Source organism: Erythrolamprus reginae, chromosome 3, assembly GCF_031021105.1.
Source record: "Erythrolamprus reginae isolate rEryReg1 chromosome 3, rEryReg1.hap1, whole genome shotgun sequence".
Lineage (NCBI taxonomy): Eukaryota > Metazoa > Chordata > Lepidosauria > Squamata > Dipsadidae > Erythrolamprus > Erythrolamprus reginae.
The window spans coordinates 173,859,841-173,872,986 of record NC_091952.1 but is presented as its reverse complement, the minus strand read 5'-3'; the positions used below and the strand labels follow the sequence as shown (position 1 = coordinate 173,872,986).

The following is a 13,146-nucleotide window of genomic DNA, read 5'->3' as shown; positions in this document are numbered from 1 at the left end:
AGAATTAATCCAGTGAGTTTTCTGTATGCCTTTTAAAAGTGGCTTTTGCTGCAAAACAAAAAATTAAAACATAAGAGTCTGGGGAAAATATTAAAATTGGCAATAATTACTACAGATCACAGTTCAAAAGGAACCTTAAAAATGCATATTTTTTTTGGAGAAAGATGAAAGAACCCTGGATGGAGAATAAGGACAACACTTTGCAGCACTTTTAAGAGGTGTTAAGAAATATTAGTTTTATTTTAACAGGTTCACAGCTGAATATTTATTCTATAAAAACTTTACAGATTGTACAGTTTATATATAGTTCAAACTACTAGAACAACAAAAATTAGGTCCCACAGATGCAAAAATACTGTACCAACCCAAGGAAAAGCAGATTTATACACTGTACACCTTTCTGCTAGGATGAGGTGGTCAGGCTCCAAGTATAAAGTTTCAAACTGTACAAAAATAAGGTTTAATTTTTCCCCAATTCTTCATACATTCAGTAAGATTGCAAGTATAGATATCTAAATCCTAGTAGATATCTGGAGTAGGAATCATCATACACTCCTGACAGGAATGTAAAATAGGCCTATTTACACAGGGCACTCTTGTATACCAGTCTGCCTATTTATGCACCCTGATCCAGAAAAGGCAGGAAAGGAAAACAGAATTTCACTTGCACATTGCCCTTTGGGATGCAGCCTCTTGTACACAAAAGGGCACTGTGTATTTAATGGGAAGATGGAAGGGGTCGCCTCCAACAATTGATGTAGGCTTGTGAGGACACGGATACTAATCCTGCATCAAATGTACGCTGCCAAAAATACATATATGTACCCACTTCAATTAAAAGCAGTACTCTGGAGGGAAAGCTCATCCAATGCTTTACCAAAATGCCTATAGCTGTTGCTATGGTCTGGATCAGGGTCATAGTGAATAATTAAGATTAAAAGCATTGACAAAAAAAACAAACAAACCCCAACAACAACAACAATAAACAAACTAAGATAAGGTATCATGAAAAAGGAATAATTAATAGTGTGCCACACAAATTTTAACTTATTAAATAAAATATATTCTACAGGAAGCTAAAGATGAACATAATATATATATTTTTGGTGTATTTCTTTAAACAAGCAAATAGAACAAAACAATGTATATAGTTTTTTTTCCACCCAGCAATAAAAGCAATTATGTAGTAAAATAATTAAAAAACCCTAAATTTTTTATAAAACCACTAAGACTAAACTATTATTTAACCCATAGTATATATGGTATTTCAGTGATTCACTAATACTGCAAAACAAAACTTTTTTTTTTTTGGACAAGAAACTGGCACCTTCATGCTATCTGGGTAAGAACGGGGCACGTTCCCCAAATCGAGAAGGACTGAGTGTTTGTATAGAATAAATCCTGAGCACACTTAGGGATTTGGGGGGACGTGGGACATTTTCTATATAGGGTATTTTTTTCTTAAAAAATATTTGCTCTTTTGTTTTTTTTAATTTTTAGAATACATTATTTGAGGTATTTTTAAACCTTTCTCAAAATTCAAGGCAATGCCTCTTCTTAACTGACTTTTTGGGCAGTGAAAGTAAGGGCCGGCCAATACCCGTTTTAACTCTGGACTCTAGTGAAAAAATAATCATTGCTTCAGGACCTTCCTGCCACATACAAAATAATGCAACATCTCATTTTATTCATCACTTTCTTCTGATACAGTACTAGCCAATAATAACAAAGTAGAAGACAAAAGTTTGGTAGTGCACTCCATTATATATTTTAGTTTGTGTATATAAAGAAATATAATGTGTGTGTGTGTGTGTGTGTGTGTGTGTGTGTGTAAAAAGGAAAAAAAGTTCAATGCTTAACATACAGTACTTCTTTAAAAAACCCTAGACCATAAAACCATGTTCCTCCTACCTTTAAGCCCACATTCTCTGAGCTTTATGTATGTTTTAATTTAATTTCAGTTAGGGAACTGATGAAAAATCCAGATGTCCAAGTAAATACAATCCAGTGTCAATGCACATCTCTTCAAAATTCATCAATCTTCTTCTGTAAGTATTTTAACATTGAGTCCATCCCTTGAGCCGAACCCCAAATTTTCTTTAAAACTTCACACTCCTTATCATTGGCTTGTTCCAAGTCCACCTTCATAATACTACGAACTAAACCTTTGGATTCTTCAAGTACCTTCATTAAATTAAAAAAAGAACAGGAATTGTATTATTTAATATTCAAGATATGTCTTAATCACAAATAGTGGTCAGAGAGAAAGCACATGAACGCAGACTGTTGCATTACTATGGATGTCTGGTAACTGAGAATCACATCTGGAACACAGTTCTTCTTTATCTTTTAAAAATTAAGTCATTCATTGATAGGACTCAACGGCAGCCACTTCTCTATAAGAAGGTATATAACAGAGTAGGCATTTCATACATGAATGAAAAATCAGTATACTTCTATTTTGTCAGTTGTAGCTACTCTATCCTATCTCTATCAAAGCTTCCTTTAAAAGGTCACAAAATATTTAAAATATTTCAAACCATTTATTTTGTCGAAATGTATTTTTTTAAATTAAAGTATGGATTTCTAAAATTATTTTGCCATCAACATTGCATTTTATACTTTTTGTTTCTGCTGATCTGGGAACTGAATTGTAAATTCAGAGAAGTACCAAATTAAAAAATGAACAGTGTACTCCAATCTATCATTCAATCTGGGAAAAGACTCAAGTAAATAATTGAATCATAGACCTGAAAGCTGGAAAACTTCCCACATCTAAATACTTGTACATCTGAAATCTATTGAGTGCTATTTATCTAAAAGAGTAGAATTTTTTTTTTTTTTTAAACCTATCCAAAGTAACATACTCAGCTTGGAATTGACTTTTTCTTGGGGCGGAGGGATGACCCAATGTTGAATTCTGGCAACATGACAAGGTTTTTTTGGAAGAGGTTTGGCGTTGCCTCCTTCCTAGAACTGAGAAAAAGTAACCAGCCCAAATTATGCAGCTGGCTTCGTGTTTAAGTTGGGAGCAGAATTCAAGAGTTTCCCAGTTTTTAAACTACTCTCTATATTAAACTGTCTTTCTCTCTGCTTATTATTATAATTTTCTTTTCAAAATCCTTTTTCATTCCTGAGACAAGATTTTTTTCTTACTAAATTAATAATAATGCATTTGTTTCTGTAAAAGACTACTGCATTTCTTTTGGCCCATTCGAATTTAACTTTTATGATATTATCTTATTTGTATTATCTGAAAAAACTGATTACCATTCCCTTAATTTCTTTCTCCATGTTATTAATAAAAAATAATTGAATAACATGGATATAGACATAGATGAGTTCTGGTGATCACAATTGTAGGGCTAGGAGAAGAAATCCTCTTTCTCTCTATTGGTGGTCCAGATTAGAGAATTAAGTCCTCTACATCAGTTTTTCCCAACCTTGGCCACTTGGAAGATATCTGGACTTCAACTCCCAGAATTCCCCAGCCAGTATTGGGAAACACTGCTCTACATTCACCTGCTGCGTCTCTGGAAAATCAGGGAAAGAACAAGAAATATACTTTTGGAAAACATTTTGATAAACAGAGAACACTTTTGAAAATTTAGGCTGCCTGAACAGGTAAGAAAGGAAAAACTGACCCCCCCCAAAAGGGGGGGGAAGGCAGGGACCATAAACTTTTAAGAAAAATCCGCTTTCCCTTCAGCAATCCTTTATTTTTCCATGCTACACTTTTGAAGTTCCTGGTCTCCATGAGTTTAATTTACATAAAACTAGTTTTGTATTAAAATTAACACTAGCAGTAGTAGATTAAATATAATAACAACAAAACCCCCACCCAACCTTATTTTGGCAGGAAAAGTCTACATTATAACCGCTTTGCTTCATACAGTTGGCAACAGTATGCATGCATAGTATGATCTGAATCGGGCAACTGAAACAGAAAGAATGCTGGTCAAATAAAAGTCAAAGTGACACTAACTGACATGGTGACTATACTTTGAAATGACTTCTGTTTATATGCACACAGCTTTTAAAGCATGCTAAAATTAGGATGTTGACTATTTTCAGGGACTTTCATTGGCAATTTCAAAAACAAAACTTTTAAATAATTAAATGTTAAATCAATCCAATAATCTCACAAACCATGTTTTCTCTAGTCTGCCATTTACAAATAAAAAAGAGGTGAACCGCTCAGAGGGAGGGAGGGAGGGAGGGAGGGAGGGAGGGAGGGAGGGAGGAAGGAAGGAAGGAAGGAAGGAAGGAAGGAAGGAAGGAAGGAAGGAAGGAAGGAAGGAAGGAAGGAAGGAAGGAATGGCATGTAGAAGGAAGACAGAAATTCAATGGCTCCTCTGGCTCAATGTTTCTGGCCCCTTGAAAGTCACCAAACTGGTAGTAGATTTCGAATTTGCACAACTCAAATCATCATCATTATTTTTTGTTTCAAGGGAGGAGAATATAAGTCCAAGTATGAAAAAGACAAAAGTCTGTTTCATCTCTTCCACTTGTGCAGGCAGATTTTTGGATGCATTGCAGGCTGTGATTTTGCTGCATGAAATAAGATTTTCCTATTACTAACCTTTACTCAATTATTCTTCCTTTATCAATTGTTTCAGTACAACTGATTTGGGCTAATGAAAAAGCAAAACAACTAGAAATGTATGTAATACACATCAAGATAATGTGGAATAAATTTATTTTAGCTTTGCTTTACTAAATGTGAAAGAAATGTCAACATATCTTCACGGATTTAGGGCAGCATGAAGTGTTACAGAACATTATCTTATTCAACAATTTTCCGAAACAGACACATGTCTGCAAATGGCATTCTGTTGACACTTGAATGGATCCTGAATGAATCCTGTCATCTGAATTCTGATGCATAGTTGCACATCTGAAGTGCTTTTTCAGCATGTTGCTCTCCCTTGTGGATTGATTGCATGTTCGTTCCCCCATATCAATGCTGTATTACATAACTCCTTTGGTTTACAGATAAGATGTGGAAAGGATTCTTAAGGATAAAAATCGAACAGGCATTTAATGTATAAGTAGTATATATTCAATTTAGAATACAATCGACTTTTATGTTTTCCTAAAATTAGACTTTTAAAACCACAAAGCACAGACGATAAAGTGCAAATATTATCTCAGAAAGATAAACTGCCTCAATCTCTCCAGAAGGCTATGGTGGGACTGTTATTAACATAGATGCTGTGCTAAAATTGGGTATGTGCATGCATAGAAGACATGCAAATGGGGTTTAATTGCTGCAAGAAATCTTAGTTAACATTCCCAACTGTAATTAAGGCTGGGGTGACTACAAGACAGCTGCAATGGGGAAGGTAGTATCTTTCATCCTTCATTGAAGCTACCCAGCTGTCTCTGGTTTGTTTATATAAGCATCTTTTGCTAATGATAATAGGTACAGAATCAAGGCTAGATGCTAAATAGGTTGAAGCAGCAATCCACACTTCACTGCAAATCTCACCAGACATGTGGAACTATTCCAGAAAGGCCAACCAAATAGATTAGTAGAACACAGCGAAGGCACAGTTAAAGTACTTTTAATGGACTGCAAATTGTGTACTGGGCTGTCTCAGGACCACTTCTACAATACAGGTGTTAGGAGCGTATCATATCTAATGCAGCACAACAAATTATTTTATAATAGTGCTTGGCATTCAGCACATTATAAACCTTAAGTTCTGCATTAGTAGATAATTAAATGCAAACATGTTTTATTTGGAAAGTACGTATCATACAGTAAAGAAATTCTAAATTAAACAGGGTAATGTGATGGAACTAAGATGTTCTGGTAAAAAGTCAAGAGATAGTTTTCATGCCTTTTTGTTTTGGATCAAATATTTATACTAGTACAGTTAAAAGAACAGAGGTTTTTTAAGAATGCATTCTTACCATAGACATTTACAATTTGTTTCCTAGATTTATGCATTACACAATAGCAGCATTACAGCTACTGATGATGTGTTGTTAGAAATTGGAAACCTATTTGCAGAATTCATCCACAAGTCATTTCCTTCTCTCTGTGAAATGCTACAATCTGCAGTTGTATGCCTTTTTAAAAAAAAGACAATTTAAAATACAAGAAGAGACAACAAGGAGGCAGCTTTTGGGTTCAAAGTTAATTGAGATCATTGGGGGAAACTCTATCTGTCCACTGTACCTTTTGAATAGTGAAAATCCTTCCCAGAATATTGCAGGGCCAGGTCAAAAATAGTTTTAAATTAAATTTACTGTGTTAACTGACACTTAATCAATATAACTCTGAATATTAAACTTCCATTGAAAGAAGCAGGCAACTTACAACTGAATTACATGTGACAAGTTCCTTAATTCGAACCATAACTTCCTGTGTGAATGTTCCTGGCCAAAATACTTGAGACACCAGTCCTTTCGAACAAGCTTCTTGTGCTGTTAGCTTCCTTCCACTAAATAACATTTCATTTGCCTGAGAAAGACAGAAATTGTTGTAAGTTATAATAAAGCATAACATTTTTCTAAATATAAATATAATTTTTGTGGCTTTAAAAAATCCTCCTACTTGGAAGAATTACTAACTAGAATACATTACTTTTGTTTGTGCGCTGAACTGAAAATAATGCAAATATTGAAAGCAACACAGTAATTTAATGTTAACTTCTAGCCCTACATAAATTACGATATTTGAGTTTCAGAGTATTTATTATGCAAGATTTTTTTTTAAAAAAATCTGTATATTGCCAAAATATAGAATTTAAATTATGAGATTAGGGTTGTCAAACTGGTGGCCTGCGGGCTGGATGCATCGCGGGTAGGCCACGCCCACCCAGGTCTGTGAAGGGGGAAAAACCAAGCATCACGTGACGCTGTGACTTTGACACCCATGATCTAGATCCTTACATCCTACAACGTCTTGAATCTCCAAAGACCTACCCTAGGGTCCTCTTTGTAGACTTTAGTTCAACACCAATATCAATATCAATACCGGATATTCTTCTAACTAAATTTAAATCAGCTAGAGGTACCTGAACACACTTGTAAGTGGATCACAAGCTTCCTAACAGAGAGGAAGAGCAGGTGAAGCTAGACAAAATCACATCAAATATTTGTACGATTAGCACAGGGGCTCCCCAAGGCTGTGTACTCTCACCACTTCTCTTCTCTCTATATACCAATGATTGTATCTCAAATGATCCATCTGTTAAATTACTGAAATCTGCAAATGATACAATAGTCTCATTCAAGAAAATGATGAAACCGCATACAGATGGGAGGTTGAACGACTTGCCTTGTGGTGCGACCGGAACAATCTGGAACTGAACACACTCAAACAGTAGAAATGGTGGTAGACTTTAGGATAAACCCTTCCACCTATCACAATACTAGACAACACAGTATCAACAGTAGCGACCTTCAAATTTCTAGGTTCTATCATATCTCAAGACCTAAAATGGTCACCTAACATCAAAAAAGCACAACAAAGAATGTTCTTTCTGCACCAACTCAGCAAGCTCAAACTGCCCAAGGAGCTGCTGATACAGTTCTACAGAGGAATAATTGATTCTGTCATCTGCACCTCTATAACGGTCTGGTTTGGTGCTGCAACACAACAAGACCGACAGACTTCAATCGGCTAAACAAATAATTCCCTCAAAACTGTCAAACTGTTTACTAAGTCTGCACTACCATTACTAATTTTTTCTCATTGTTCTTATCACCCATATCCTCTCACTTATGACTGTAACTTGTTGCTTGTATCCTTAAGATTTTTATTAATATTGATTGTTTCCTGGTTGCTTATTTGACCCCATGACAATCATTAAGTGTTGTACCTCATGATTCTTGACAAATGTATATTTTATTTTATGTACACTGAGAACATATGCACCAAAGACAAATTCCTTGTGTATCCAATCACACTTGGCCAATAAAAAAAATTATTAGCACAAATCTATTATTAGATCCTTTTCCTTGAAGGAAAAAAATCTAGTATTAAAAGAAAAGCTAAAACCAGAACAAACCAATGCAAAGTATACCATTTACCGGTAACTGCCTTGAACTGATTGCAGAAGCATCTAGCATGATAATATCTCAAAGGAAGTTGACAGGGTTTGCCATAAAGAAACTTTTATAAGGGAAACAGATTACAAACTCAAGCTGTGGCAATCTGCCGACCATATGGAAGTTCTATCAGTCATTTCTGTGACCTTTGGGATCTCTCCCCCAACTTTGGACTGCCACCCAAAAATATCTCAAAAATATTAATAAAGCTCCTTACTATTTTTAGATGGAAAATAAAACAACACAAAATAAAGGTCTAAGGTCTATAATTTCTTTGTTCCAATAGGAGTTGAACCCAAAGGAATCCAAAAAGTAAACCAAGAAGTTTGTGTTGTAGCTCACCTAATGACTGCCCCATTAATAGGAAGTAACACATGGTAGACTAAAAGATTAGACTATTAGACTATCAGTCCACAAGACTTAATTCCAGCTTCACAAACTATATATTTATTTATTTATTTTATTATTATTTATTTATTATTTGGATTTGTATGCCGCCCCTCTCCGAAGACTCGGGGTGGCTCACAACAAGTGAAACAAATCATAAATAATGCAATTAATTAAAATATTTAGAAATTTTAAAAAACCCATAAACTAACAGACACACACACAAGCATACCATGTATAAATTAAACATGCCCAGGGGGGAGATGTTTCAGTTCCCCCATGCCTGACGGCAAAGGTGGGTTTTAAGGAGTTTACGGAAGGCAAGGAGAGTAGGGGCAGTTCTAATCTCCGGGGGGAGTTGGTTCCAGAGAGCCAGTGCCGCCACAGAGAAGGCTCTTCCCCTGGGGCCCGCCAACCGACATTGTTTAGTTGACGGGACCCGGAGAAGGCCCACTCTGTGGGACCTAATCGGTCGCTGGGATATAATCATTTATCCTATCCGAAAATCTAGGAAACCTTTCCCACCAATGATATATTTTTAGTTAGGGCTTATACAGATGCATTTGAGAAACCTACGATTTGCTTCCCATTCAATACATAGCTGCCTTCCAGATTTTATTTCAACTGGCTCTCATTGGCTGCTTTTAATGTAAGTTTTTTATTTTTTGTAATTTTATGCTCCCCATGTCTTGAAACAGCATCTTCTCAGTATAACATTTTTTATTTTTCTCCAACATAGAATAAAAATGATATATCTTTTCTAAATTAAATCCAATATCTCTTCTTCAACTGTATAAACATAGTTCTTAACTTACTTTAGATACAGAGAATATTACTATATAGAACTAAAAATGTTTTCCTGAATATACAAACGCATCAGAACAAAAGCACATAGCAATATTTTAGGAGCCAGAAAATGTTTTTTTCCAAAACATTTTCCTTATACAGGAGGAGTCAAAATATGACACTTTTGAGGGATATGTGCCGTAAACAAATATTTTGAGAAAATTATGTCAATTCGATTATATTGGAAACTACAGGCACATCAAATGTTATAAATATATAGAAACATATTTACTTTACAGATTACTTACAGATGCCAGACCCATTATTCTTGGGAATGTGAGAGATGAACATCCATCGGGACTTTGCCCAAATGTTGTATACGGAGTCTGAAACCAAGCTTTCTCATTAGCCCATACCACATCACATAAAGGTAATATAGATGCTCCAAGTCCAATAGCTGGGCCATTTACTGCAACAATTATGGGCTTTTTAAACTGAATAAAAGTATTTACAAAATTCCTAAAATAAAATAAGAACATGGTTATAGCTGACATTTTAGTAGCAACATTCTTTAGTGAAAAAAAATTCAAAATTGTAACTATTCTACAAATCATTACTTGTAAAGACTTTTTAAAAAATATGATAGGCACAAACAGTAGAAAACAAGAAATAGTAGCATTATTGTTTTATTGGAGGTGAAATGGTGGGAGGATATCAAATTTAATGACCAATCTCTAACGGAGAAAGTGAACCTAACCACACAAGTTGTTTGTTTGTGTTCCAGTAGTTTTTGAAAAAAAAATTATTAAAACATAATTTTGTATTAGATAGTTCTCGACTTACAACAGTTAATTTAAGTGGCCATTCAAAGTTACAATTGCACTGAAAAAAGTGATTTACAGCCATTTTTCACACTGTTGACCATCTTCATGGTCACATGTTTTAAATTCAAAAGCTTGGCAATTGGTTCATACTTATGATGGTTGCCTTGTCCCATAACAATAATCATCTTTTGTGATCTTTTGACAAGTAAAATCAATGGGGAAGTCAGATTCACTTAGCAATCGTGCTACTAATTTAACAACTGTGGCAAGAATGGTCGTAAAATGGAGCAAAACCCACTTAACAAATGTCTCACTTAGCAATAAAACCTTGCAGCTCAACTGTAGTTGTAAGTCATGGATTTACCTGTATTTTGTTAGGAGACTCAAAACAATTTGATAAATACATATACAAATATTTTTGAAAAAATAAAATGCTACAGCTCTAAAATGAACTTTGCTTCAAGTACCAAATACATATTTTGCTAAAATGTTTCTTTACATTGAGGATAAACAGTAAGAAATAAAGCAATTAACTTGCAGTTTTTTCATATTACAGTACATGCTTAAAAAAACAAAACATAATACTTGAAATAATAAATTGTTTAAGTAACACAATCACATTTTTTATTCTTCAACACTGATTTTTTTTTAGATATTAACATTTGGTTTTGATAGAGTCATTTCTTAACATTTGGTATTACAATAGTAATAAAAGAGTGGCCTGTTACAAACCATCCATCCAAATTTCCTTTTCAGTGAAAGAGGGAAGTTGGAAAAGTAGAACATTAGACTCTCATTCTGTTAAGTAGGAGGTCCATACACACGGACACTCTCAACATACAGTTTCCAAACATCCAACCTAAATAATTTTGTTTCCTATATTATGAGACTTTTATGAAACGCAAAAATTGTATCTATTCAATAAGATTCTTCTAAATTAAAAAAAACCCTGTCTTGGAAACATGTTTAACCACGCTTGATCTAACGGATGTTCAACTATTCCGAGTTTTAAATAAGACACCTTTACAATATCTCCAAAATAATAAATATTCTGATTTAAATCCATTTACTGACTGACGAAAACAAAACTAACTATAATTGGAATAGAAGTTATGGTTTCACAAATAGCTGTTTTAGCTCATGATCGGTTAAGCACAATTTGAATAACTTTACAAACCTAATTGCATCTGCCATCTTAGTACTTTCCCTTTTTCTATCATCTGTCAAACGTCGAATAAAATAAATGAAATCAAGGCCACAACAGAAAACACTGCCAACTGCACTAAGAAGTACAAGTTTACTGTCATCAACAGCTGCTGTATTCAGTGCACTCTGGACTTCCTTCATCACCTGGAATGAGATGTATGAAAAACATGAAAAAAGGGGGTATATAATATTTGCTTCTGAAAAGCTTTTCATTTACCAAGTATTTCTGTAATGTGAACAGCAGGTGGCATATGTAACCAATTCAGAGACACATAATTTTAGGACAGTCTAAAACTTCATTTTTTTTTCAAAAGAGAAAAGACAGGCAACAATGGACAAATGTTTTTAAAATGCAAGCAATGTTACCAATGTGAACTAGTGTTGCGTTAAATTTTACTGAGCTTAGCAGAATTTATTCCCAAAGAATAAGCCTGAAGTTTATGACTATCTAAATTCACTATATAATTGGACAGAAAATCTTAATTCTGAATAAACATGGTAGTTTGTAAATCACAAAAACATTGAAAAATAGTACACAGGCAAATCAATAAATCACTTAAGGTATTGTATTTTTCGGAGTATAAGACACACCTTTTTTCTAAGAGAGGCTGAAAACTTGGGTGCATCTTATACTCTGAACGTAGCTTTTTTCGAAGCTTTTTTTCAGCCCTGACTAGGTGCTAACAATCTTCCCAGCTCTTATCTTGCAGGCTCTTTCATTATTACTCTCTGCGAAGAATGTTTTCCAAGGCCTAAGTCTTTGCAGGTTTTTTTTCATTACTCTATTTGCTCCGAATGTTTTTTTCAAGCCCTAACCAGGTGCTAACAATGTTCCCACTCTTACAGGCTTGCAAGCCTTTTCATTGTTACTCTCTCTGAATAAGGTTTTTTAAAAGTCCTAACCAGGGAATAAAATAATGTGCTGAAGGTGACCAGACTAAGGCCGCTAGCCAGATGAATATCTGGTAAGCAGATTCTTTTCACTATTTTCCTGCCCCAAAACAAAGATGCGTCTTAGTACTCTGGTATGCCTTATACTCCGAAAAATACAGTAAGTTGAAACTTCATATTTACATCATTGTCAAACAGCTTTTAAATTCCATTAACCTGAATACTTAAGTATGCAGAACTTTAGTTTTGGAAACTAATATAATTGCTACTATTATATCAGTGTAATACTTCTAGTATATAACTATGACACAATTCATAACTTGTTTTTAGTTTATAATTTCTCAATTTATGACCTGCAGTGGTGAAATGGATTGACAATGACCTATGAAGCTTCAGGAAGATTTGTTTCTTAAGGAGGGGTGGTGCAGTGGCTCAGCGGTTAAGACGCTGGGCTTGTTATCTGGAAAGCTGGCAACCCAGGTTTGAGACCCAAGCACTAAGTGATGGGATGATGTCTCATCCCTGCCTCCAGGTTCTTGCCAAGCTAGCAGTTCAAAAGCATCCAAATACGAGTAAACAGGTACCACTTTTGGGGCGAAGGTAACAGCACTTTGTGATATCATGCTATTCACATGACCATGGAAATGTCTTCAGGCGGCATTGGCTCAATGGCCTTAAAATGGAGACAAGCACCACCCCTTATAGTCGGCAATGACTAGTGGAGGAAAATCTCCAGGGACTCTACCTTTTTATCTTTTGTTTCTTAAGAACCTTCTGAATTTTTTTTTTAAAAAAATCCAAAGCCTGGACATTCTTGTAAGATACATGTTCTACCAATGAGCTCTCGCTATCATTATTCTAATCTTCCTAAAAAGGCCTCTGCATCTTTATCTCCAGCATTAAACTCTACACTTGTATTTACCAATTTACTAACGCTTTGCCATTGATGTATTGCTTAACTTTTAATTTCTACACTATTCATTTATCA

At 34.7% G+C, this 13,146-nt stretch overlaps 1 protein-coding gene across 2 annotated transcripts in view; it reads right to left on the bottom strand.

Annotated features, from left to right (window-relative positions):
• Window positions 1-209: 209 nt before the first annotated feature.
• CDYL (chromodomain Y like) overlaps window positions 210-13,146 on the bottom strand; it is a 153,185-nt gene continuing 140,248 nt past the window's right edge. For both annotated transcript variants that reach the window (XM_070747187.1, XM_070747186.1), the window contains 4 exons: window positions 11,239-11,411; window positions 9,546-9,756; window positions 6,329-6,472; window positions 210-2,184 (listed from right to left, as the gene is read on the bottom strand). In XM_070747187.1, coding sequence (XP_070603288.1) covers window positions 2,026-2,184; window positions 6,329-6,472; window positions 9,546-9,756; window positions 11,239-11,411 — 687 coding nt within the window. In that variant the 3' untranslated portion in view covers window positions 210-2,025. The remainder of the gene's footprint in view (window positions 2,185-6,328; window positions 6,473-9,545; window positions 9,757-11,238; window positions 11,412-13,146) is intronic.